This window comes from Fulmarus glacialis, unplaced genomic scaffold (genome assembly GCF_000690835.1).
Source record: "Fulmarus glacialis isolate BGI_N327 unplaced genomic scaffold, ASM69083v1 scaffold18125, whole genome shotgun sequence".
NCBI classification, from domain to species: Eukaryota; Metazoa; Chordata; class Aves; order Procellariiformes; family Procellariidae; genus Fulmarus; species Fulmarus glacialis.
Window position 1 is genome coordinate 26,772 of NW_009211402.1, and position 27,454 is coordinate 54,225.

Consider the following 27,454-nt stretch of genomic DNA (forward strand, 5'->3'; position numbering starts at 1 on the left):
TTTTGTCAAAGCACCTATACCTTTCACAGGGAGAAATTTAATTTTTCCCCCTAATTTTCTATGAAAGATATTTGGCAATTTTAAATCATTGCTCATGCATATTGTAGAATTAACAACCAAACAACTTAGGTGCCATCTTTAGTAAGTGTCTAGTAAGCCAGTATGCACAATAGTTTTGAAAGAATCTCTGATCAAATGGAACTTTCCAGGCAAATTTCAAATCCCTGTATCAATGTGAGAATCACTAAAGTTCTCGGTGAAGTCTATGAGAATTTTTTTAAAGTTGGGCAAAACACCATATTTTCCCTAAACTTACCCTCAGCTATGACTGATTCATTTTCGCTGAAACTTTCCAAAACGTTCAACTGAAGGCAGACACACCATATGGAAAATTTCATTCTGAACAGCTAAAGCTTGGGAAAATTATAAGTAACAGCAAACCGGGGCTTATAATGGAACGTGCTAGGCAACCTTAATTATGTGCTGCTACCAGCTCCACCTATAATATCCTCAGTAGAGTTTTCATAATGGTTCAGGTATTGGCAAGACATCACTGACAGGGTGGGGAACAATGGAGAGTCCCACTGGCAGCGTCCCAGCAGAGCAGATTTCGGCTTCCTCGGCTCTAAGATGGGTGTAGCCTTTGAAGGCTGTGAAATGCAGCAGTACCTGGCCTCTCTGCAGCTCAGAGCTTGGCACTAGACCTGCGAGGGCCACGCTGAGGTATCGTACAAGATTGCTGTGGACCTCCCCTTTCATGAGATTATATTCTTCTCATCTTCAATGCACCGGTGGTGTTGGGCAACTGAGTAGCTCCGGGAGTGAAGCTCTGTATGGGAACTTTAGGCAGTGTCATAACAGTACTCCTCTCATTAGTCATTACAGCTGCTGAAATTTTAATAGGTCAAGGGCATCTGTCACAACCAGCAATTGCTCATGTCATGTGCAGAATTGTTCCTACATCCTGTTAAATTAGCTTAGCCTCAGCCCAGGACCTAATCAACAACCTACTCCTTTGATTTCAGTCCTAGCCTGTTGACTGCAGGTTTTCAACTAAGGGTAGCAGGTCTAATTTTAAGTCAATGAATACTTGTGTGCTGATCAGACTGGTTCTTCTTTGCTTTGGGCACGTGGGATTAAATGGCAAACAAGTCTCCTCTCCTCACGTTTCACTGTTGTCATATGTTAAACATTTGCCTTTATGCAGTTTCTCATTTGTATCAGTTCATCTTGACCTTGACATTTAAATCCCAATGCTGACTTGAATGAACTGAGATTCCAGAGCGCAGGAAATCCTCTCAAGTGAAATACGAGTTTATGGCCTTTTTATAAATGGCTTCATTCATAAACAGGAAGTAATTTTCCAGGAAAAAATATCAGACTTTTCTCTGTATGTTCACTGCGTGGAGGAGACTCCTGATGGGTGAACAACACGAAGTTAGGTGATATTCCAAGTCCTGCCAGCACCACACGTCTCACACTGTGGTTTCACTAAGAGCAGAAATCACTGGTTTCTCCTTCTATTTCAAAATAGCTGTCTGTGAAAACGGCTGTCAGAATGGAGGTCGATGCATTGGACCAAACCGTTGTGCTTGTGTCTATGGATTCACTGGTCCCCAGTGTGAGAGAGGTAAGGAACACGTTTTCGTGATATTATCACTGACGGAGCATAGGATCAGGAGTTGTATATTTAAGCATGTGTATTAGAGATACTCAATTTTATGTGAACTTCTGCTCAATTCCTCTGCCTGATGATACAGCCTGTAATGACAACCTCATACCCAAAGCACTCTCTGACATCCCTGGTTATTACATGTGCGGGATGCAAAGTGCCTACTGACTGTTCGGTTGTGTGCCTACCAACTGCACGGCTATTAGATGTCTCTGCATCCTCCTCACTCCACATGTGGCCCCTTGTAGCTGTTTGTTAAACATCAATAAACCCCTGTGCTGAGTACAAAAAAGGTATGTTTCTCTTGGGCATTTCCCTGTTTCTTGTCTTGATAAACTTGGAGTGGCTTAGAAATGCCAGGAAGCCCCTTACCACAGCATCCTCATGAAGGGCAGGTGACACCATCAGTCCCTTCCTAAACACTAAAAGAGAAGGGAAAAGAAACCTAAGACAACCTAAGTGTGGTGGGTTGATCCCAGCCAGCAGCCAAACACCCATCCTACGTCTCACTCACTCCCCTCTCCTTTGGGATGGGTAGAAGATAGAAGAAAGGCAAAAAGACTCATGGAGATAATGTCAATTTAATAAGGAAAGCAAAAGCTGTTTGTGGTAGCAAAGCAAAATATGGAATTGATTCACTGCTTCCCATTGATGGGCAGATGTCCAGCCAATTCCTGGGAAACAGGACCTCAGCACCTGTAATGGTGGCTTGGGAAGACAAACACCAACAACCATCTTATATCCCCCCTTCCTCCTTCTTTCTGTGAGGTTTTATTGCTGAGCATGACATTGTATGGCATGGAATATCCCTTTGGTCAGTTTGGGTCACTTGTCCCAGCTGTGTCCCCTCCCAGCCTCTTGCCCAGCCCCAGAATACTGGACTGGGGCTGGAAAGCAAGCCTTGACGCTGTGCAAGCACTGTTCGGCAACAGCCGAAACACTGGGGTGTTATCCACGCTGTTTTAGCTACAAAACCAAAACCCAACACCGCAATGAGGAAAGTTAACTCCATCCCAGTCCGACCCAATACAGCCAGCTAATTTTGGTGCCCGTCTTGAGTTACCCTGAGCTGGACTTGCAGGACTCTCGGCAATTCACTGATCCTGCTCAGCACCGCAAGTACGACTCACTGCAGCTCTTGCAGAGGAACGGTGTCTGAGGAGTTAGGGACCACACACAGTTAGGGACCACGTGCAAAATGCTGGTTTAAGGACTTGGCCAGCTCGCACAGGAACGCCGTCAGACGTGGGTAGACGGCAGTTCACCGGGCGAGCACTCAGCTCCCCTATCAGTAAGACCATTTCTGCAGCCTCCTGCCTCTCTCACTATATAAAATCAAATTCCTGCAGCAACTCAATTTATTGCCTGAATTTGACCTGTCCTGTGTGCTTCAGGAGACAGTTGCTTTGGGGTGAAGGAGGTCAATACCATGTACCATCAAAAATTAAAACTAATGATGTCACCAATGCTAACAGCCGATAATTTTCAAATGAACATGGACCTGAAAGCCCAAAAGTCAATATTCCAACATTTGCAAAATTATTTTTATAGTTTAGTGCTATATTTACTTGAAAAACCTTGGAAATTATGACCAGAACTTAAGGTTTTCCATGAAAGAACCTTATTTTAGTAAAAATGTTTCAAAGGGAAACATAAGCCAACTCTGGTTTATTGTAAACCTCACACAGTTCGATGCCAGCTGCTCATCCAGTATGAATTAAAACAGCTCCACTAAGAACGACAGTTTTCACCAGCTAAGAATATGGCTTTTAGTGACATGTGGCTTTGCTGTATTTCATCCAGGCAGTGTGTGCTGAGTGGCGAGATCAGATTTACATTTGGGCAGTGTGGGTATGACTGAGGTTTTGGCTGAGACACGGAATTTCTCCCTTTCCTGTTGGCTTAGATGGACATCTCACGACACTGCTCTGATATGATTTTTGGCGAGGGTCAGAGTGGCACAGAGCAGAAATGAAACTGAAACATGAAGCGAATGTGCAACCTCCCAGGATTAAGATCAAAGGACCCTGGAAATATTCTGCTTTTCTAGCCTCTCATTTTCCTGAGATCGGGCTAATTCTGTTTAACTCCCATGTCCAAGGATTGGACTGTTCTTGCCTTTAATGTTTTTTTCCAAGTTGGGGATTCTTGGCAATGTGATTTAGAGGGTGAGATAGGAATAACAGTTGGTTTCCGGTAGCCCAGGCATCAGTCAGCCCTGCTTGAACAGCAGCCAGCAGAAATCCGCAGAGCTCAACATAGCTGTGCAATGTTCCCTGGGTTGCAAAAGTATCTACTGAACCTAATGGTGCAGGTGCCCCATAAAAGGCCTCTGCTGTGGTTTGAGCCTCACATTTATTGGATGCAGAGAAGGGAAAGCTCTTTAAGAGCTCCACACACATTTACTGAAGTAACATTTCATTGTTCCAGTCTCCTTCTTTGTACTCTCCTGCAAACACAGATATCGGTCGAGCACTGCAGTTATATATTTTTTTAAGCCCTCTCCCTGCCTTTTTCTAACACACACACACATGCAGATATGCGTTGCTTTAGTTCTGGATAGGTATGGATATGGTATGGATACGATAACAGCCTTTCTCTTTTGAAGGCTCTACCTTGCAAGATTCCTTCCCCTAAAACCCTAAACCCAAGCTCCAGAACTGTGTCTCTAGAGCTGCTTTCTTTTTTTCTAGCTCAAGGGGATCTGAAGTATTGAGATTCGTAAATTGATACGGACATTGGCTGTGTTTGAAATGAAAGCTGGAAATTTCTTAAAGAAACGTCTGGATACAGCAATTCCAGAAGGGACTGAAAGATCCAACTGTCCTGACTCTGTGTGCGTGGTAGTGGAGGGGGTAGGAGAGATTGGAAGAGGCAGGGAAAGAAGGGGTCTGAGCAGGGGCAGACTTTGGAGACATCTTGTAATGTATAAGATTCTTTAAATAAAGAGAGCATTTTTACAAAGCCTTTAGAGATTTGGTTTAGTCCAGACTTGTACTAAGAGACAAAACAAGCTCTCCAGCTGTGTATACACAGGTCTTCCCTGCCAAGACAAACAGAGCGCTTGCTTTGCTAAGAGATGTTAAAAGTTACACTTTTCAAAGAGGCTCCTGGCTGGGCAGTCTGTGAGTTTGCAGCCAGGTGAGGTGGTTGTGACTGACCTACCGAGAATAATTAGCGTGACAGCGAAGAACTTAGCCCTACCAAGGAGAAAATGAATTCCTGCTCCATCACTTCGCCTGTTAAGATGAAGTCCCTAAGCACCAGATTTACTGGAGACATGACCACTGTTGAATTTCTGTTCAGTTTCTCCATTTAAAGCAGCCATGGTATTTGACATGTTTACAAGCATCCTTGGGAGTCTCCAGTAACAGGAGACTCAAGTAGCAGGCTTGGAAGCAACGCGGATCATCTATAGCTCTCACTTAAACTCTAAGTCTCGTTCCTAAAGATTTTTCTGAAGAACGATTAATTCAAAGCAGAGCCTGAAACCCACCGACTTCATATGTAGGGAGCAGAGGTTTCAGCCCAAGGCTCCGTGGTGATGCTCTGATAGCACAGCTGGGTACGTGGTTGAGTACTCTGGAAATTCCTCGGATTCCTGCCTGCATCTCTGCAGGCGGAGAGCTTCCACTAATGGCAGTTACTGTCTCGTGAGACGTCATTCACCTTCCTCCTTCCCACACAGTAGCTGGGATGTTTCTCATGGGGGAACCATTGCTAACTACTAAATGCAGCACGCTGGCATTAGGCACTAAGAATGCAGTCCTGCACTCCAGCATCCTTCTGTCTGCTGCTTCCAGGGCGCAAAATGAGAGACTGTCCTGGCTACAAAGAAAATGTCAGGTAGTTTAAGCTGGCTTTCACTGCCTTTCAGGAAAGAAAGCAGAGATAATGTGATAGGTACAGTCATTTCCCTCAGTACTGTGCTGTGAGATGTCTACCGATAGGAACCATCTGGGTTAGTGGATCAGACCACGCTCAGCCTGCAGAAGAGAGAAGGTGTTATAGGATACATCTCTCCATCTCTCCCAGCCCCATTACTGAAATGGGGCAGTTGGTTTGAATCATAGCTGGGTAATGTGGAGATTTTCTGTTCTGAGCATAGGACAAAGCAGTATGAGCTCTGCTGCTCCACCCGGAGTCTGGCCCACTGCTTGCGCTTGTTTGGGCAGCTCATTACATAGAATCATAGAGTCATTAAGGTTGGAAAAGCCCTCTGAGATCATCGAGTCCAACCGTCAACCCAACACCACCATGCCCACCAAACCATGTCCCTAAGCGCCTCATCTACACGTCTTTTAAATACCTCCAGGGATGGTGACTCCACCACTGCCCTGGGCAGCCTGTTCCAAGGCCTGACCACTCTTTCAGGAAAGAAATTTTTCCTAATGTCCAATCTAAACCTCCCTTGGCACAACTTGAGGCCATTTCCTCTCATCCTATCGCTTGTTACTTGGGAGAAGAGACCAACCCCCACCTCGCTACACCCTCCTTTCAGGTAGTTGTAGAGCGCGATGAGGTCTCCCCTCAGCCTCCTCTTCTCCAGGCTGAACAGCCCCAGTTCCCTCAGCCGCTCCTCATCAGACTTGTTCTCCAGGCCCTTCACCAGCTTCGTTGCCCTTCTCTGGACACGCTCCAGCACCTCAGTGTCCTTCTTGTAGTGAGGGGCCCAAAACTGAACACAGGATTCGAGATGCGGCCTCACCAGTGCCGAGTACAGGGGCAAGATCACCTCCCTCCTCCTGCTGGCCACACTATTGCTGATACAGGCCAGGATGCCGTTGGCCTTCTTGGCCACCTGGGCACACTGCCGGCTCATGTTCAGCCAGCTCTCAACCAGAACATCACCCTGTTATGTTTCTCTGTAAAATAATAGACATTTTGCTGCAGCACGAGGGCTGTGAGGAGTCTCCAAGGGGTTGCAGGAAGGCTGGTAAATCGACTGCTAGCAGTGGTAAGAGCACGATTGAGTCAGGACTGTGTGCTGAGATACAGTCAGCTGTGCGTTTGCTCCTGATGATGTTCCCAAATAAGCCACCTCCAGGCTGGAGCCACAGTGTTAAATAAACCATAAGATGCCTCAGACTGAAAAGTTGTTTTAAGAGACCCATCTGTTAGGAGGGATGGACTCACTCCAGCTCATAATGCTGTGGCTGGCTGGTTCTGGACCAAGAGCTAGTTCGCCTCCAGCCAGCATGATGCCACGGATATTTGATGATGTGCTTTTACAGGTGGAGATGTTACCTCAACCTAAGAAAAGACACTGACTGTTTTCAGCCTGAAATAACTGCCAGGAAATGTGGTTTTTAAAGAGCCCCTCATTATCAAAATTCACCAGTATCTGTGTTTCAAGTGTAGCAGAAGCGAGCCAGATGATATCTAGCACACAGATGACACTGAACTGCTGACTCTTTGGCCTTGCAACTTGCTATTGTATTTGGGGACCTCATCTGCCTGCTCCTCTGCCACTCATCTGCTCCCCTACCAAATATCTCTGTAGGAGAAGCCCCTTGAGCTCAGCACAGGCATAACCAAGAGTCCCAAGGGATTTCCTTCACCCAGGAGAAATCGCTAAGTGGTTTGTTCAAGCTGAAGTGCCAGTCTTCCTCAGGGACATTTCTTCCCAAGGACACCTGGATGAAATGGTGCCATTACTTCAGGAAGAGTCTTTGGTCAAATAGACTTTATATCTGAGGGCTGTACCCTCATCAGCAGTGCACACACTGGCAGAAGAGGCTAGCCGACAGTGTCACGGGGGGGTGGGATGTCCCTTAGCAGAGAAGTCTTTTTTTGTAGAATGTGACAACCTGTGGAAGCAGGGGCTGACCCAGGTCCTTTTGCTGAAGCAAGGCAAAGGGACCGAAAGCTGAAGGAAAGCAAGTTCAGATTGGAAAATACAGATCATGTTTTTAACAAGGAGGTTGGTTTCGCCTGGCTGTCTTCCACCGGAATGTGCTGGACCCCCCTGCACTAGAGAGCCTCACTTCAGACCTCTGTGAGGTCGATGCGTCCAGCTGAGCACAGCGTGCCATGAAACCGTATAGATGATGGAGCGATAACAGCGCTGAGGGGCAGGATTCACTGACCAAGTGCAGACATCATTGCCCTTTAGGATGAGTGTATGCAGGGGGGTGATCAGTTCTGCCACACAGATATGGACTATGGACTTCTCTACATTTAATAAGTGGATACCACCTCTGGAGTCTTGAGATCGAGAGGGAAGGGGTTTCTGAGGATGTGTTGTGGCTAATGGTTTTAGGGACATGGTTTAGTGGGCATGATAGTGTTGGTTTGATGGTTGGACTTGATGATCTTAGAGGTCTTCCAACCTTAATGATTCTATGATTCTATGATTCTATGATTAATCCATATGTAGTAGGGTTTAGGCAAGAGTCTCTACTTGTCATGCGCTGGCTTGTTTGATGTTGGACTTCAGACCAATTCATCCTCACAGATTTATAATCTGTAAATGTCTGAACAGTATAAAGATAGTTGTTTGTAGGCTTCTCTCTGCTGCAAGGCACAGCGTGGTGCCACGATCTCAGATTGGTAGATGTACAGAAGGTAACACCATGCAAAGGTACTAACTTGTTTCAAAGAACACAGAGCTGCCTTAGTCCAGCTAATACCTGTGCTGAGGAGTCGGGATTCTCAGAAAGGCTCGTCAGCTTTGTACGATTGCCGTTGTTTCTAGTGTGGCCATTAGCTATTCCTTCGCTCTCTGGAGGTGTGCTTTCCTACAGGGTTTGGGGTATCAGTTTAGACTGGCAAGCACTGAAAAATGTGACCATCTGTGTTGATGAAAAGAAGGCATTCAAACCCCACAAATATATCAGTTTACAGATTTGTTTAGGGTTTTAATTTTACTTTATTTTGAATTTATTTTGCTATCATCATAAAAAGAGATAATTCTACTTTTAAACTGTAATAAACAGTTCCTTCTGCTGCCGTACACTTAACAAGCTGCATGTTCCACAGCTTAGGGCTCCAGTAAGAGGCTGCTTTGTAATAGAAGCAATCTAACTACCTTCACACTTCATTCAGGAAATACTCCACTTCAGAGGTAAATACCTTAATAGCTATGCACTCAGAGAATCTTAGCATCATTTCCTCCCTCTACTTGACATCTTCAGGGGTGAAGAACTAGTGAATATGTTGTATAATCCCAGCAACCTTCGGTAACGTGAACTCACATTACATCAGTGTCAGAGGAAAAGCTGCAGCACAGAAAAAATGAATCTGTGGGGAGAGAGGCCAATTTTTTTTAACAGTTTTACAGAAAAATGAAACATTTTGATGTCATGTCTCTGATTTCACCCTCCTTCAAGTAGGAAAAAATTTGTTGTAAAAAGTGGCAACGTTTGTCTCAGGTGAAGGTGTGGAAGCTCCTCCTGTGTTCCAAGGATGAGGCTTAATTGGTGTTTTTTTCCATCCGAATGCTGAAGTCTGCGCTGTGGATGCCATTGCTACCTCTCGTGAAAGAACATCTTCTTTTACTTTGGAAAAAAAGATTTTTAGAGTAACATTCTTGATCCTTGTGGAGTCTGTCTGTGGTTCCTATGATTTGTCCAGTTCAGAAGGCCCTTGCTAAGTCTGCTAGGTCTGCATGTCCTCTTCTCTTAATGGTGCAAGGTTTCCAGAAGCTTAACTGACAAACTCGTGGTGTGGTGTTCTTCAGTGCAAACACTTCTGGGCTGAGCTGAAAGCCAGCTGTGCTCTTGAAGCCTTGCATGGTTGTTCCCAAGTCCTGTATCCCATGAAGAGCCTTGGAAGCAATTGTGTCCATGTAAAGATAACAGCAAACTTAAAACTGGCATCCAGTGTCTGAGTTCTGGCTCTTCATTAGCCAGTGCAAGAAAATAAAGCCCTATTGTTGCACACAGTATTTCGAACATGTGAAAAAAGGCAAGGATTAGAGCCACAGCAGGTCCTAGAAATGCAACATCTATGGAAAAGGCAGTGAGTATCTCCTGTTCTTCCATAGTCCTCACTGCAGGACTGCTCTCTTTCCAAAACCATAACCAGGACTGGGTTGGACTGAAATGAAAATGCTCCCCAACAGCAGCTTCTCACCAACAGAATCCATGTATTTCAACATTTCACTGCTGTTTTCAAGAGATTCTTATTTCTCCTATTTCTTTCCAAATACCTCAAGAAGGACTGTCAACCATTGAGTGAGAAGGACGTGGGCTTTCAACAATTGCCATGCTTAGAGGGGTTAAACACAGGACAAAGAGGAATTCTGAGAGTCTGTGTCTGGGGTTTGATCCCATCCCATGGCAGAGCCTTGGTTGGTCTCTTTGTGGCAGGTCTCCAGATGAAGCCACAGAGCACTCAGCGAAGAGCAGATCATGTTCTGTATGTCCAGTGCTTCTCCAAAAGCACTGTAAACTGTCTGGACCTTGGGATATAACCAGAGTGGGCAAAAGCAGGTCCCAGGCAGCTTCAGAAACAAAGTTCCACACAATCCCCTAGAAAACAAGACATAGCACATAGGAAAAGGGACAGATAGCATCTCAATTGCTACTCAGTACCTTTTACTTTAAAGCTGTTGCTAATCTGCTCCTGTTTTTTTCCTGAATCTCCATTATTCTGCTTATATCAAGATACAGTTTTTTATATTTTAGTATGTACGTAAAATGAGAATCTCCTTTGATGTGCACTCAGGTAGGATTTCTGAGTCTCCATAACGTGTCTGTGTCTGTAGATTCTCCAAAGTTTCAAAAGGATTTTGATGTCTTTTGGGAGGGGGGTGCTAGTGAACCCAGGGTTCCTTATAACTGATATAATTCCAGTCCTGGAAGAAATCGCCATTAACAATGAGTCAGACTAATGCAAGTTCTCAGATTAACATATTTTTATATGCTATATCAGTTTCTCAAAGATCCTTACTGTATAGGACAGCAGTTCCTCTCATCCTCATGAGTTCATTTGATTTCTGTCAGTCTAACTGCCACTCATCCATTGTCCTGAAATATTTAAGCACTAGAAGAATTGCATAAGGAGGCTGTGGATTTTCACATCTGCAGGTGTTTAAGAGCAGGTTATACAGATATTGGTTAGGTCTAATTCTGGTAGTCAGTCTTGTCTAATGGAAAGAGAAATCCAAAATGATCTCTAGCGTTCCCTCCAGCTGTAGCTTTTCTAGTGACAGACACCCCAGGCCATATATAAACAGAATACATGATCCAAAACACCATCTTGTAACATACAGATGGATGCTAGTGGGTGTCTCAGCATAAACTGTGCTTTAATCCACTCGGATTTCCAGATGGTGGGAATATTGCAGAATACCCCATTATTCTTGCTTGTAAGGCCTCTCCTCTCCTGAGAGGAGTTATTAAGAGTGGCTTTGTCTCAGCTTTTCTGTTTCCTCTTCATAATGATTTTTATTTCTAAATTTTCAGTCTAATTTGGAGGCTTAGGAGAAACAAAGCAGCCACACAGGATGTGTCTGATCCCATGCATGCATGCAAAAGCCGTAGCAGGAAGGAGCCGACAGTAAACGTGGTCCCTTTGCTCGCTCCTGTCCAACTCAGGTCACAGTCCTGAACTTCTGAAATGCTGCTCCTAGTGAAGCAATCGGTAGGGATGTACGTATTTCATACCTTTAGCTGGAAACTCCCCCAGAGCCTAGGCACGCGAGAACATACATCACGCTATCAAGAAAGGGACCACAAACAGTTCTTGGAAATTCAATGATATCTGAGATACTCAGAAAGGTCTTTAATCTCAGCTTTCGCATTTCAGAGGAAGATACATCAAATTCATTAATTTGAGCTGCCCGGTAGAATTTTCATTTGGGGAATAAATGTCAGGTTGGCAAAAATATCTCCTCCCTACAACCTCTGGCTGCGCCTGAGGTCCATGCACGTTGTGAAACCGAGCCCCAGTTCAGCTGCTCTCCTGAAAGAAGAGCAACACACAGCAGCAATCCCAGAGGAATGGAGACATGCCAGAAACATGGATGTGGCTCCTGAGACCAAACTGAAATTCGCTTTGCCTGGGCCTCCACGTGCATCCCCTGAGCTGCAAGGCTGTTCCAGGTTGTCATGAACTCTTATTCATTTCTTGGGTTTCAGTTTTCTGGGCTAGGAAAAAGACAAGGGAAGACAAGGGTAGGGTGGCTCCTTTCTGTCGTGCCCACTCAAAGCCGTCCAGGTGGTGTGAGTATACTACACAGCTGAGAAACGAGTTTGCCCGACACTCACCAAGCCCTTCTTCCTATCAATTCCAGATTAAGCTTGAAATTACTTCAACCAAAAATCTATGGAGGAATGCTATTGGCAGTGGTTAAGATTTTTTTTTTCCCCCCAGATGAGCTTTTTAATAAAAGACTCTGTTTACAAAGAGATTTCTCATCCTTGTTAGAAACCAGGCGTTCAGCTGATTTTTCCTAGTGCTCTGCTAATCCAGATGTCAAGACATGAAGCAGAACTTGTAGCTGAGATATGATAGAGTTGCTTTTCCTCAGCCTGCCTCCAAAGGTGAGGCATAAGCTCCCATTTCTCTACATTGTGTGTGGTAGAAAAAGCATTTTGATAACCAGCTATAGTCCAAAGGGTAGCACTTGCTCTGACATCTATTGCTATAACTTGCATTTATGCAGAAAGGTCTGGCAGAAACTCCACCATGAGTGCAGTTCAACTCTGTACTCAATTGTAGGTTGCCATTTTCCTCCTGCAGACAGGTTTACTTGATAAAATAATTATAGTTCTGTGAAACCACTTTTCCCTCTGATCTCTGCAGAAAGCCAGTCATATTCTGCTGGGAGTACTGGTGGGATGTAGACGCATCCTGCACGTATAATTTTCCTGCATGCCCATGGGCTTTACGGTACAATCTTTAATGAGACAATCATACACTACGTTTCCCCCTGCCAGAGGGTGGGCAGCACTCCCAAAGCACAGCTACTTAATGCTTTTGTTTGCTGCTTGGTGTTCAGCATATGGCTCAGAGGCCAGTTCACTGTGCACAATGGGAACCAGCCTCTGGAATCAGAATTAATTTCCTCCAGAGACCTTCGCAGAAACAGCATTCCCAAGATTTATCTTTAATGTTTTGACTGGAATGTTTTGACTGGAATTTGCCGAAACTGCTTAGCCTGGGTACAAACCTGTTTCAGCCTGAATAGGTAAAATTTGGCAAAGGTACAAGTAACGGCAAAGGGGGTCTTTGCAAAGAGATGCATGAGTTGACCTCGTTCATAGGCAAGCCATTTGCATTGCCACTAAGAAACACAGGAGCATTTAAGTCAGCTGTAGCTGAGCGAGCCAAGAAGGCTGGACCAGCATGGGGTTGGGATCTTCTTGTCTCTGCAGCTAGCACCTCATCGTCTGCTCTGGGTTGGGTGGGAAGGTGACTGTCGTATCTTCTGACCCTTCATCGCTCTTAGATGCAGTGACTTGTGGCTTTCTCTCTCTCATTCTTACTGTGGAGAGGGATGTCCATGAGTAAGAGTCTCCTGATGTTGTTGAACCTGCTGATCCTTGTGGGAGAAAAGTGGCATGAAGATAAATGCCTGGTTTCACATTTCACCCAAATCTAGAGACTCTCTCTGCAAGGGCTGTAAGCAGCCCTCTGCCATCTGACTGTGAGGAGTGCAATGCGACTTCGCATCACAGTCACAGGCTCAGTGGAGCACATTTGGAGGTAGACTCATGAACATCTGCAGTTCTGGTGCACTGATATCAACCCAATCAACTCTGTTCTCTGCAAACCCATAAAGATAGACGAGGAGGAATGCAGGAGAGGCATTGCTTGATCCACATCTACTCAAGGCTCTTGGGCAGTTCTGTGAATGGGCACTCAGCTCATGGTGGGACAGCAGCTCCAGGCCTGGTCCGACCAAGTAGGGTCCACACACCCCGTTGGTGGCAGGGAACTGGAACACTTCCCATTGAATGCAAAGGCAAAGCCTGCTAGAGTGTACTGGGATAAGAAGATGCTAAGGAGAGTGCAATGTTTCTTACTTCCATGAATTCAGTCTGAGAAGAATCTAAACATGCTATTTGTGTCTGCTTGGTCATTTCTGAGACTTCTTCCTTCTATTTCAAGATACTTTAGCTGTGGATAAGCCTTTTCCAAAGAACACCTTGCCCTCCCCAGCACAAGCATTGTATTGCCACTTTTGAAATACAAAACCTTTGCTGAATGCAGCAACGGACGGATGACTGCACCTCATGCACGGTAGCATACAATCAGGCAAGACCTGAAAAACCATCCACGTTGTTTGGAAGTCTTTGCTCAGTAGTGTCCTTGCCATCACTTCCTCCCAGCTCATTGTCCCAGAAGGAAGGTAGGCAAAGTTCACAAACCCTCTGCCCAAAAGTGCTTCCTACCTGGCAGACACAAATTTCTCCTTCCCTTCCTCCTCTCAGGAACACACAACCAGCTGTCCAGGAGGAATCCCCCCAAATTCAGTCACAGCTCAGCCCAGCCCGGCCACCATCTCCATATACTCTTTCAGGAGCATTTCTTTAGCCATGATCTCTGCCAAAGGAGCCTGAGAGGTGCAAAGCTTCCACCTGGGGCCAGTGTGTGTGCGGGGACGAGTCTGGAGGTATCAAACCCTCACGCCACTCCCAGCACCTTCATTCCTGCACCTCCATCTCTCCACTAACTGACCAGGCAGCGATTCAACAGCCCACAGTGTTCTGACCCCGTGGTCCCTTCCAGGACAGAGGACACAGTGTGGCAGTGCCAGCCCCCTGCTCCAACCCTCCCAGACATTTCTACAACTGCTGGAACTACTGGCCCCATGTTGCCGTGTATGTGCTTTGTGCCTCAGATGCAGCTGCAGTGGAGAGCCCTGGGAGGAGGGTTGTGCATGGAGCTCTATCTCAGGTTTCATCAGGCTAAGACTTTGACAGGAAACTGTAAAAATAGGACAGGAAAACTTAAAAAAGTTCTCCCTTTACTATTTCCTTTGAATATGTTTTTTCAGCACTTGGAATGTCTGGCCTTATAAACTGCCCCAGCCAGCTTTTTCTTTTCTGCAAAAGTCCAAACAGTTAAACATCAGGAATGCGGCTATGTTTGTATGAGGTAAGGAAATGACTAGGTGGAGAAAGTATTCCATGAGAAAGGAGCCCTTTACGGAGACCCTCACGCTGTTCTCCCTGCATCCACCATCCCCCCTCCCACCAAAGCTGTCACGTATCGACACAGCCTGAGAGGCTTAGCAGATATTTAGAGCCGCGTTGTGTGCCGAGACCTACGATCGATGGTGTAAAATCTCTGCCTTCACATTTAGTGCAACAGAAATAATCGCAGGATTTCGGGTTGGCTCCTTGCAGTTGGTTGTTTGGCTGGTGGCTTTTGGATGCTGTTCCCCTGGGTACTTTCCCATACGTTCATGGTCTTTCTATGAGCAGGGCATGAATTGTTCCATTAAGCATTTAATTTGTAAGTTATCAGCTCTCCCGGCAGGTCCCAGAGGGCACAGCCAGCCTTCTCCGTGGGCTCCCTAGGCAACACCCCCATCACAAGCAGCCGGAGTTCGTGTGGGAGCCTTTTTGGGTAGAAGTTTGCAGAGGGATCTGCCGGATTAGTGCCTTGCCTTGGTTGCATCGGCTCTCGCTCACTCCCAGAGCTGGCTGTTTGTCTTGCTGCAAAAGCCCAGAAGGTTACGGGCAGAAAGAATTGCAAGGCTGTGCTCCCGTGGCCTGGGGGACCAAGCCTCCCACTGATGGAAATCATTCGTTGAAAATAGAAAAATAGGTGTCGGGCTTGATAACCACTCTCCTTGCTCTCCTGTACTCGGTTGCTGGAGCTTTTAGAGAGCAGCGTGGAAGGCTGCCAAAGCCTGGGGCATGTGTTGTAGTGACCTCATCCCAGCGAGGTCTGCAGCTCCCCGGGGATTACTTACAGGCAACGTTTGTCCTTACTGTTTTAAGAAAAAGCCTTCAGCGAAAGCATTGTTTATTATGAGAAGGAATTTGATTTTTAGCAAAGAAAAATCTCTTCTTCCTTGCTGCTCTATTTATTTATTTTGTAAAGAAGGAATTCACCCAGCCCGTGGTCTGTCTCACGAGGGGATTCCAGCCAAATGGTGCCAGAGGAACGGCGGGCTGAAAGACAGGGTGAGAATGCAGAGGAGAGCTCTTCAGTCCCTTCACCTTCCTTTTAGCCTGGGCTCTGCAGATCTCCTTACGCGGCTGGGGTCAGGCATATTCGTGTGTCTAGGATTGTGTTTTAAATAGCAAGGAAAGTAGCGCAATTGTTCCTGCTTTTGCATCTTTACCCAGGGTTCTGAATTCCCATGGCAAGCATTAATTTACTCGGTGACGCCCTGCTGGGTAGATGGATGTTATAGAATTGGAGGAAGCTATCTTTTTTCTTGTGAAAATTTTCAAAAATGCTTCTCTTCTGAAATTCTTTGTCAAAAGCTACCAATTTTCCCAAAGGGACAGTAAGAACCAGTTAAAAGGGAGAAAAATGTTAATTTTAAATGCCTTCCCCCCTCCGCCCCCAGCAAAGCAGTGATTTAAATTGGATATGAAATAAAGTCGTAAATATTTCAGGTTCAGATACTGTTTCAATTCAGGTGTTACAAAACATTTGAAAAATGCCCTTGTTTATGGAAATGTTCAGTTTGAGATCTCCTTCAAAGAAATCAGTCTGAATTGCTGAAATTAACATTTCCGTGCAAAATAACGGCATTGAGTTATGCTGAATATCCCAGGGAAACATTCCCTACAAAAGATTTCCATTGTTTTCATTTAGCATTGGGGAAACTGAGCAATAGAGAAGGTTCCTTCCAACTGTTGTACATAAATGTTTGATAGCCTCAGAGTGGTAATTTTAAATAGTCTGAAACTGATTATTCTTTTTTAACAAGACCAAGCTGCATTTCTGGCATAAATTATAGCCACGCTTGGCAAAGAGTAGTGCGTCGTTCTTCACTACCTCTTGTAGGAGGTGAGACAGGTTCTGGCAAGGTGAACTTGGGTTAATTAGGGTAGGCAAAGCCAGGGCAGCATCCCTGGTCAGCACAGCACCCCAGGTGCTGGAAATGGGGAAACGACGAGGTTTCGTGTGCTGGCTCGGCTGAACCAGAAGTACTTGAACCCGCTTACTGCACTTTAACGTCCCACCCCTTCCAGCAGGACTCCATGCAGCACGTGGGTGAAGGCAGATGTCTGCAGCAACCGTGAATCATTCCTCCACTTGCATCCTAGACACGCTAATTAGAAAGTTAAAAATGTCTACAGGGATATTTTCAGGAAGCTGCTGGCAAGTGGAATAGTGTGGCTCAGTGTAAGAGCATGTGTAATGGCATGGATCCCACCCATTAACTCCCCAAGGGTTTGCGGCTTGGAATTGTCAGGAATGACCATTCATTAGCTATAGGGGTTCCTAACGATCTCCATGACAACCAGTCAAACATGGAAACTGGGAATGAGGTCTATTCCTGCTATGCTTCCTCTTCTGAGCATGTCTGGGGCCCGTTGGCTGCAGGATTGGGTAGATAAGACTCACTATAGCCCCAACATGGCTCTGCAGCATCTGCAGAAGTCCCTAATTCAGGCAGGTGGTGCTTCAAAGCCATACGTGGGGGGAGGCGAGGGTTTGAAAACAAAGAGCATAGCAAGGAGTCAAATTTCTTGTGGTTAATGCAAACACATTGACGCTTCAACTCCGATTCCTTGGTGCCTTCTGCAATTTGAGCGCTCTCACTCTTTGCTGGCTGCTCAAGACGAGTAGCCACGACTAGTAACCTAACCTAACTCTAGGGCGATAAGAAACCTGAACGCGCTGAGCACAGTTTATTTTGAAATTAATAGGGCAAGAAAGAAAAATTAGATCAGGGCATGGATGAGGCTGATGATAGATGCTGGGAGTGACGCTGATGTCTGTCCTATGCTGAGTGTTTACAGTTTGCAAAACTGTATTTGGAGAGGTTAAGTCAGGCGGTGAGCTGACATGGGTTTTGCAGCTACAGATGGTTGGTGAAAGCCCAGATATGCATGGCCCTGCTGTGTTAAAAGTTTCTTCTGTAGAGGTGAAAAGATTCTGACTGATTCCCAAAATAAGGCCTGAACCAGTATTTCTTTCAGTCTCTTTAATGAGAACTTTACCTGCAGATGGAAAGGTGGAACTCATCCATATCCTGCCACTGGACACTGCTGTTGTAAGGCTGAGGGAGCTTGAAAGAGGGAATAGGAAGAAATCTCAGCTTTCAGCGAGGAAGGCACCTCATCTCTGTTTTTCTAAGATACCTACCAGCAAAGACCAAACTTCTGAAGGACAACTACCTGCGACAGGGTTCCTGGAAGATGGGAACCCATACATAGGCTGTAAAAGGGACTGTAGACATCTCCTAAGCGTGCATATTTCCTTAATAAAATTTGATTGGTGCTTCATTAAAAATTTAATAATTTGACTATTAAAATTAGCAACAGATGGGAGCTGGAATGCAGCCAGGCTTTCTGGACTCCAGACTGCAATTTCCTTGGCTTCATTCCCTGCAAAGAAGTAATCTACATATGAAAATCTATTTTTGTCAATTATTTGTTTAGAAGGGGGTGTTCTCCTTACAATCACGCTTTCATTATCAATCTCAAGGATTTCTTGCCGCAGTGCATCCAGCCATGCCTCAGCAAGATGACGTGGGAAGTGCAAGTTTACCCCTATCCTCTTTGTCCAGTGCTGCCATGCCTCGATTTTGGGTTATACATTTACGTGATCTGACTTTCTAAGTCAATCAGAGCCCTTCGTAGGTACAACCACAATGACATCAGACACGTGTTCTTCTCCACATTCCTTTTGACTAGGAAAGGGGGAAACCAAACCCTCTTTATTAGGTGTTTCTGCATTGTCCTAGGGTTAGCAAGGCTTCAGAATAGCTCATAAAATGTGTGGTATTTATGTACTGTGAGCACATAGGCACTGCCACATTCAAACAGAGCTGCAGCCCACCTGACCACAGTTATCTAGGATGCTGCAGCACAATGCAGCACCAAAAGCAACTCTAAAATTTAACTGCCTGGAGGGCTTACAAAGTGGTACGAGGGTGGATTGAGGGCCCTTGGCTGAGATGAATTTGTGCCTCAAAGCTCTGGCAATGTCCATAAGCTAATGTCTGGGGAACAGCATAGGAACAGGGCAATCCTGTATGATCCTCCTCTGTAAGACACTCCTGGGCTCCAGGCACTGTAGCTCACAACCTTTGACAATTCACAACATCCTCTGTTAGAAGAGCTCCCCTTAACTTATATGCTGCCTGAAGAACCACTTTCCTCAATTTATCTGGAGCCACCATCACTTCCTAGCCTTCTGTGATGCCTCCTGGTTCTGGCTCTGCAAGTCTGTTCCTCTTTAGGCTGCTCATGATTTTGTACCCAGCTGTCAGGTCTTGCTCCAGGTGTTTCTTTTTCAGACAGAGGACTGCTAACCAGTGCAGCTGTTCCTCATACATAAACCCTTCCACCCCTTTGATCATCCTTGTCGACCTTTTCTGATCCTTTCCCAATTCTGCTAGCTTTCTGAGTTGGGGGCTAAAACTGCAAGCAGCTCTCAGGATGGAAGCAAACTGTGAGTTTAGTGATGATGCTCTCTCTTTTGCTCTTTATTCCTCTCCTAATACTTCAGTACAGTGTGTTAGCCTTTTTTGTCTTTAGGGAGTCGATTTCTCCATAGGAATAGGATCACAAAGCAATTTCTTTCGTAGTTCTTTGGGTATGATCGTTGAGAAGATTTGAATTGTTCACTGGTGTGGTTATAAAGAGCTCTCCTTGGTCTTTTCCTCAAGGTTGAAAATTTGAGCAAGAGCCTCTCAGTTTTACAAAAAAAGACATCAGGTGAGAAAACAACTCAAATTCTGTTGATTTCTTTTCTAGTAATAAACTAGAACAAACTAAAGCATTAAACTTGGTGTGGCAAGAGACATTAATGAGGACCATGTGCTTTGGTATCTTGTTAAAATTTGGGTCAAAAACCGAAAGATGATTATTTGGTAACTCACCATTGCAAACACAGTACATATTTCCATTCTGATTTCCAAACAAAGGCATTTTTACGAGATCACGTCACCTTTGTACCAATGTAACTTCAAAATCATTGCCCTTTTTTTTTTCCCCTCAAATCCCTCTTGCTGTTTACTTCTTAGTGACATCCACAGACCAAACTTCTTTTGACGCTTTTAGTTTTAAAGTATGACTGTGCTCCCAGCTGCTCAAGACGCACAAATCAGAGGGAGCATTAAGCTGGACATAAGCAATTATTGTGCTAACCGATTCTTTCCCAGAGACAGAGGAGGATTTGTTGTGTGGTTTCCATGTAGCTTATGCTTACCCTGATGCCAGGTGGGATAATTATAACACAGATGAACCTCACATGGTTTTTACTCAGCACAAGCCACAGGAATGAGGAAGGCACACCAGCACAGGCATTGTTGGTCTAAAGCCTGCAGTAATTACCAGCATTTCCAGATGATCTTTTACAGCCCAGGACACAGGCACTCTGTCATGGTGTCATGCAAATGTACCTTCTGCCAATGTGGCTGTCATGCAAACATATCCCGTGGGAGAAAACTTTCTGTCTCAAACCATCTATTTAATTCTTTTCCTTGCTTTTTATTGTTTGCACATGTGTGTCAGGATTTAAAGAGAAGGGAGCTGATTGCAAAGATCATGTGTGAAAAGACTTATATCAGAGAACTTGCAGGCCAAGAAATGGAGTATGAACAATGACCTTTGCTTTGTTGAGTGTCTATATCCGAAGACATTTCTGGAAACAGAACTACTAGTCTTTAAAAGTGGGTGCCAGTGCTGCCTGTGGCTCATGATTTAGGTATAACGACTTTCCACACACGTTTTTTGTTGCTTCACGTGTCAAAGCCAAATGTTTCACTGCAAAGACAGCTGTGGGCTAATCTGGGTACTGATGCAGGGATTTGGGTTCACAGTCAATTACTAATTACTGGGCACTCCAACATCAAAATTCCATAAGCAACTTTGCAAATCTCAGCCAGACTATCTGAAATAATGGCTATTTGACCAACATCTAACTTCTTTAGACAGTTAATGTGGAATTTTCTGGTCTGACAATAACATGGTTAAAGGTCCTTTCTTCAGCCACAGATCAAACACTTGCATGCAATCATCTATTCCCAGTAGCAGGGAAAAAACTCTCGTTTAAGAATTTTGTTTCCTGATGAATGCCTGCTGTGCTAATATCCCTAATAAAGGGTCATGAGAGCCCAGACAGTGGTGAAACCACATTCCTTAGTGCAAATAAGCCCTTCAAAATCTTTTTGGTTTTAAGGGTTAGAAGCATCATTGTTGGGAATGAGAAACAGGCTGGTTGTTTCTGCAGCATCTGGGTTTTAAAGATCTAGTTAAAATTGCCAAAGGACCTTTAAGAGTTAAACCGAAGAAATTAATCACAGTGACGTGTATTACTGCAGCAGGTTGCCCTTACAGAGACTGTTAGAGAGCATAGAAATCCCTTTGTGGGATTTACAGTAGACATCACGGGGAAAGGTTTGGAAATTCTCTCCCAGAATATTTTGTGGGTGAGATTTAGGACTCTTCCTCTGCAAGCCAAGTAGAAGTGATCTGGCAGGAAGATATCTCCATCATCCTATATGTTTAGGTTATGTGGACTGTCAGGCTCTAAGGCTGTCTGTGAGGTGCTTGTACCACGTCATCTCCATATGCACCTTTGCCCCTAACTAAAATGAAGTTTGATTGTTTCGCTGACCCCAGCAGTTCCACAGAACAGGTGAACTTGCATCCCTGAAATTGCCTGTTTGCCTGACTTCATATTTTGAGTTCATCCTAGGGACAGTACTTAAAGGGAGTAACTCAAGGCATAGAATAAGTATGGGATGAGCCTGAGGGAGACCAGGAAGAGCTGACCTGGAGAACCTCTAGATGATCACATGAAACATACAGCAGAAAGAAGGTCACCACCTCCAGTACTGGTCTCCAGCTTCGTCTTAAATTTTTGTTCTTTTCATGATTGCAGATTTTTTTTTTTTTCCAGAACTTGTTGACTTCGCACCTGAATGGCTGTGCTGGTAGAAAGGGGAATAGGCACTCTGTGTGTTAGGTGGAAAACCTTGTGTCTGTGTCTTGATCTAACCTGTGGATGTTGCTGTTCTCCCTCAGACTATCGTACTGGTCCCTGCTTTAGCCAAGTAAATAACCAGATGTGCCAGGGCCAACTCAGTGGGATCGTCTGCACCAAGACCATGTGTTGTGCCACCATTGGACGGGCCTGGGGTCACCCATGTGAGATGTGCCCTGCCCAACCTCACCCCTGCCGCCGAGGTTTCATTCCCAACATTCGTACCGGAGCCTGCCAAGGTAAATGCCATGAATATCTAAAGGATGTTCCCTCATCCATCCTGATGTGCACTGAACGGGCGAGTGATGAATGACTGCCAGGAGCCCCAATACAGAGAACAGTTCTCTGTGTAAACTTTGCTAAATCCATCATTGTATGTCCCAGAGCATCACCGTGGACCTTGGTCTCTCATGGGATCACATAAGATCACCTTAGCGCACTTAAAGATCTTGGCCATGCTGTGGTTCTCAGGTGACATTCCTTCATCCCACAAGAAGTAGTGAATCAGGCTAGTGTTTCTCCAGGTCTAAAACTGTTACAGCCTTTCGTATACCCTCATTCTGTGGTGCTGCTATTGTTGTTGGAGCTTCTGTCCCAGCACTGGAACATGAGCAGCACTTGTATCAGGTGACTAGTGCTCTGTAAATTGTATTATTGGTTCAAAACAGAAGCCATAACTCCTTTGAGATCACACAAGCAATTAAAATGTACATAAATCATATGCTTAGAAGTTGCATTCAATGTCTAGGACACCCAGGCAAAAATAGCAGAATGGTCCGCTGAGTTCCCATCAGCAGATCCCATTGGCAGCCTTTCTGGAGCTGCTGGTGCTTCTCCCCACTGACGGGTTGCAGAGGTCTCCATGTAGAGTTGCATGAATTCTTTTCTGCATCTGCAACTAATTTCAGCCTTTACCTGCCACAATCAAAAGCCAAAATTACAGTCCAAATCCCACATTGGCCAGTGTCTGTCGGATAAAACTGGGAAGACTGAAGAGGAGAACTCTCTTGCTGTCTGTTGTAATCTGCATTTTACGGCCCCAATCTCTTCAGGAGAGCTTGGCCTATTTAATAGATTTGTCACTCGCTGTTACTGCAAGCAGAACAGGAGTATAAATAATATCTGCAGCACATGAGCATGCTGGTTCCAGTAGCAAGTACTGAGGCCTTCCAGAGGTGCTTTGGAAAGCACAGTGTCCCCTCAAGGATGAGGAGACAATGGCTGCAGGATGAGCCTTCCTGGGACGGGACTGAAGAGCAAAAGCTTACAGTCCACAGGTTCCCCTCTCTGCCCTGCAGCAGATGTTGCTCTCTGAAGGCTGCAGGAGGACATCCCACCAAACCAACTCTCATCCTCAACTCAGCTACCGACCTGGAATGAACCACGAGGGGGTAGACACATTGATGTTTGCTCTGGAAAACATTACTATACTTTTGTCTCCCTTTTGCTTGTGTAGATAAGCCAGCAATACCTTTATGTCCATTTTCTGTCCTTCACCTTATCTCTAATGTAATCTGATGGGTAATTGCATTATGAAATGTAAATCCACATATTCGGAGCAAAGCTGCTTCTTTTTCATAGCACTCCGCCCGTGCTGGGCTTGAACATTCGTCTGCAGCAATGGTTGCACTTTCTAACACCTTTGTTCTTCTTCCTGTAGATGTGGATGAATGTCAGGCCATTCCTGGCCTCTGTCAAGGCGGTAACTGCATCAACACTGTGGGTTCTTACGAGTGCAAATGCCCTGCGGGACACAAGCAGAGCGAGACCAGCCACAGATGTGAAGGTAAGATTGCAGACTTCCGCACGGCTTCACCAGACTGCTCGGCCCTGGGTTCCCAGGTACGCTCTGAGAGCACAAGGGCATTTAAAAACTTGAGATTCTCTCTGCCCACAGAGCATCATCGAGGCTGGCAAAGTAGAGATGGGAAAGAGCTCCCATGCCAGCCTTGATCCTAGCTTCCAGGTGGGAGGGAGTACTGCAAGCATCAAGGCATGTTAGAAAATGTACTGGAATATGAATCTCTGATCAGTTTATCTGCTTCCCACAGTCCAAGGCAAGGAAGTGAGGAGTAGAGCTTGTCTGACCTTCTCTTAAACTAGAAAGAGTTTTTTATTTCATGCAGGTGTTTTCTGAAAGATATTTTAATGGCAACACAGGCTCGTTGAACAGAAGGGACCTCTGGAAGGCTTTAGTTCTTTAGTTCAGCCTCCTGCTTAGATCAGTGCTGGCTTCAAAGCTAGATCAGGCTGCTCACGTTGCTCAGTTTGATCGAGTTTTGAAAACTCAAAGCCTTTTCTTTTAGGGCTCTTGTCCCAGGGTTGCACCGCTGTCATCGTGAGGAATATTTTCCTTATATCCACCTGATAAATATCTTTTTGCAACTTGCAACTTGTTGCCTCTAGTTCGATAGAGTAACTGGGAGGAAGGCAAAGCAGGTAGAGTCTGCCTAGCTGGGATGGTGATGGAATAAGAACCAGAAATAACACCATGGCTCTCGGTGCACTGCAGAAGATCTGATTCTATGAGATGAGGGTATGGAGCAAGTAAATGCAGTGTTGCTTCACTGACTTGGTGATGTTATTCCAAACTGACGTGTTGGCCAGAACCTGAACCTTGTCCTTGAGTACAAAGCAGGCACAAATGAAAATTTGATATTAGAGACATGAAATGCCAGTCAGCAGCATGCCTGTGAGCATCCCTCCTTTGAGCCGGTGGCCTGATACTGTCCCGGCCCCCCAGGGGAAGCATATCTCCCTGCCCATCCAGGGTAGTCCGCAGACAGCCTGCCTGCTGTGCCTGGTTTTCCTGTCTTTCTGGTTACTTTGTAGGATGCACCTTGCTCATCTTCCACTGAGCTGGAAATGGGAGTGACCTTTTCAGCCCCAGCGTCTCTCTTGGAAGCGATGCAGTGCTGCAGAGGCATGGTTGGTGCTTACAGTTAGGGATGCTCTGAAGCATTACTGCCTTAGCAGTAGTTACGGAGCTACTGCAGCTTGAAGCCAAGCAGCGGGGAATGCAGTCTGCTTCTTCTCAGCACCAGCCTTAGCCTGGCGCTGGGGGCAGCCTGGGGAGTGCAGTCAACTTTCAAACTCTCTGGAGAAGTTCCCAACCTGATGGAAGGGAACTTTGCCGAAACTCCTCTTTGCCTCTTCTTCAGCACGGAAGTTGGAGGAGCTTAAGTATTAATTACCTTCTAAAAACACTTCAGTGGAGGAACCAGATGCTTTGCCCAGATGTGCAGGTGCAGCCCTGCTCTGAACATGTGGGCAAGCTGGTCTGCAGTGTCGGCAGTCAGATCCCCGTGTCTGGAGGTAGGACTGCAGGAAACAGAAAGGACCAGTCTCCACAGCTCAGCAGGGTCTGGTAAGATGGTACAGAGACCTCTGCCATTTTCAAGGAAAATACTTTCCAGGTGGTTGGCGGAGTTGCTTAGAAATGGTCATTTGCTTGATCCTCAGACCAGAGGACTAGTTTCATTTGGGGTGTGAAAATTTAACAATGTTAAGACCAGTTGTGGTAGTTAAGGCAGAGCTCCTCCTGGTTCTGGAAGCCCCTGGAACTGCTCTTTGCTCTTGGACTCAGGATAACTTGGTCTGCTGTATTCTTTAGTTAGATTCAGGACTCGCCTAGACAGTGGGAGGCAATGTCCGTGCCATAAGGCACACACTTCTGTAGTAAAGCGTGGAGCACGGGCAAGGATTAGGTGCAATCAGTATATTAACATTCACAGTGCCACCAGTCTGAGCCCTCTTCATGAGAGTCTGGCTCCAGTTCCTTAAAGTCCAGTCTCAGCACCTCCTTTACCACTGCTCGGCATGTCTCCGAGAGGTGTGCAGACCTCGATAGAAAGGACACGCTCTCCCCAAGCATCTTTCAGCAGTTCTCATGGGCCAGATGCATACCTTGCCAGGCAGGCTGCACCTCTCAGAAGTAGGGGAATAAATATTTGTTGTATTTTCCAAACATCTGGCAAATGAAAAGGAAAACAGCATTGAACTTTTCCGGCCTTGGTTGTTAAAGCTCTTTCCCACATTCCCTAATGAAACCCTGCTGGCCTGTGTTTGCCATTTTAGGGAGGAAATGTGTTGGTTGTGCTGGGGTGACTGTGTCCCACCTAGCTGGGCTTCAGGAGCTCCACCTCCCTTTCATTCCTCTCCAAGGCTCTGTTGTAACCAAGACGAGGGATGATGAATGCACTAGAATCCAGATGTTTAACCTGGAATTTGTTTCCAGGTAGCAAAGTTATTCACAGTGGCAGAACTGTAGGCAGCTAACAATTACCCAGAGAGAGCACTTAAAGCAGCTACCATATCAGCATGGTAACTTAAGCAGTCACCATATACGCATTAAAGCACCTCCATGGCACTGTGGCTTTGACCGCATATGTTGTCCCATAGGGCTTCTCCCAGCAGTCAGTTCTCAGGGAAAGGAGCATCACTGCTTCCAGGTGATTGTTCCCATACCCCCACCCTCCTGCGATCCAGACGTTTTCCTTGCTAGTATAACTCTAGTAGTGTCTGTGTCAGTGCATGCTGTGTGACCTGGGTTCAGCCCTCCAGAAAAACTTTTCCAAAGCGAGACGCCAGCTACAGAGGTTAATCCTTCGGTGGGGGATGGACGTTCTTTTATGTCAGGAAGACATCTGTGTCCGTGGATCTTCCTTGGCAGGATGCCACGAGATTTTCTAAAATTTTAACAGAAGGGTTTCTTGCAGTGCTCCGGCATCCAGGGACTTGGAACCAATAGAATCAAAACAGCCCTTTTACGTGCACATCTCAGGTGAAGGACCAGTTCCCCAAGTCCAATGATGTCCCATGCAATTTGGCTGGCCAATGGGCCGAGGCTGAACTGCACTAGAACCATGGACCCAAACTCGGGACACAAAAAATTGTTCTTGCCTTGGTCTGCCTCACCCGTGCTGGCTGGGGACCAAGGCAAAGCACATATGAAATCAGTTTAGCTGGAATCTCCTATATACCATGATTAAAAACAATCCATTGTCTGAATCTGTCATCCAGATGCGAGGGGCCTCTGCGTGGGTCCCCACTTCCCAAAACGCCTGCAAAAGCAGCATGATGTGGCCATAAACAGCTTCCTTTCGCTCTCCTTCGTGGATGGCCATAAAAAGAGACGTCTCCAGCATCTACGGTGTCTGTTCCATCACTTATCTTACCTCAGTTCCTAAGGAGACCACCAAAAGAGGATGCTTTCCTTTGGTATGATTTGCTGACCTAGGGGTCCTTCTGTGAGAATGACATAAACACGAGGGATGCTCTAAACTGACAGGGTTGAGATTGTTTTCGAGGGCTTGTTTCCCAGACATGACTCACCAGCATGTCCCCACCAGGCAGTCAGAAGGTGAAGAGGATACCTTTGTCTGGGTTATCGCTGCTCCCCTCTAGGACACGTGCCCCATGTGAGTCACTGAAACGATGTGAATAAGGGAATAGAGAGCCAGCGTCTTGTAAGGGGTTCATCTGACGCTAACACTTTATAAACATAGGAAGATCTGTCTCAAAGTTTGCTGCAATCTTTGATACGTCAGGAGCGAACTGTTTGGTACAGCTGATAGATTACCGAATTCCTGATCTGCTGAAATTGTCTCTACTGCCAAAGTATCTCTATCAGTCCAAGTAACCTCCCCACTGAGCCAAGGGTTTTAATCAAAATAACGGCCACAACCATGAGAGGATATTTTC

General features: G+C 45.7%; 1 protein-coding gene across 1 annotated transcript in view; it reads left to right on the plus strand.

The window, feature by feature from the left end:
* The window catches only part of LOC104076615 (fibrillin-2-like), a 111,234-nt gene that overhangs the window by 25,228 nt on the left and 58,552 nt on the right, over positions 1-27,454 (plus strand). The window contains 3 exon segments of the mRNA XM_009577534.1: positions 1,535-1,630; positions 21,793-21,990; positions 23,412-23,537. Coding sequence (XP_009575829.1) covers positions 1,535-1,630; positions 21,793-21,990; positions 23,412-23,537 — 420 coding nt within the window.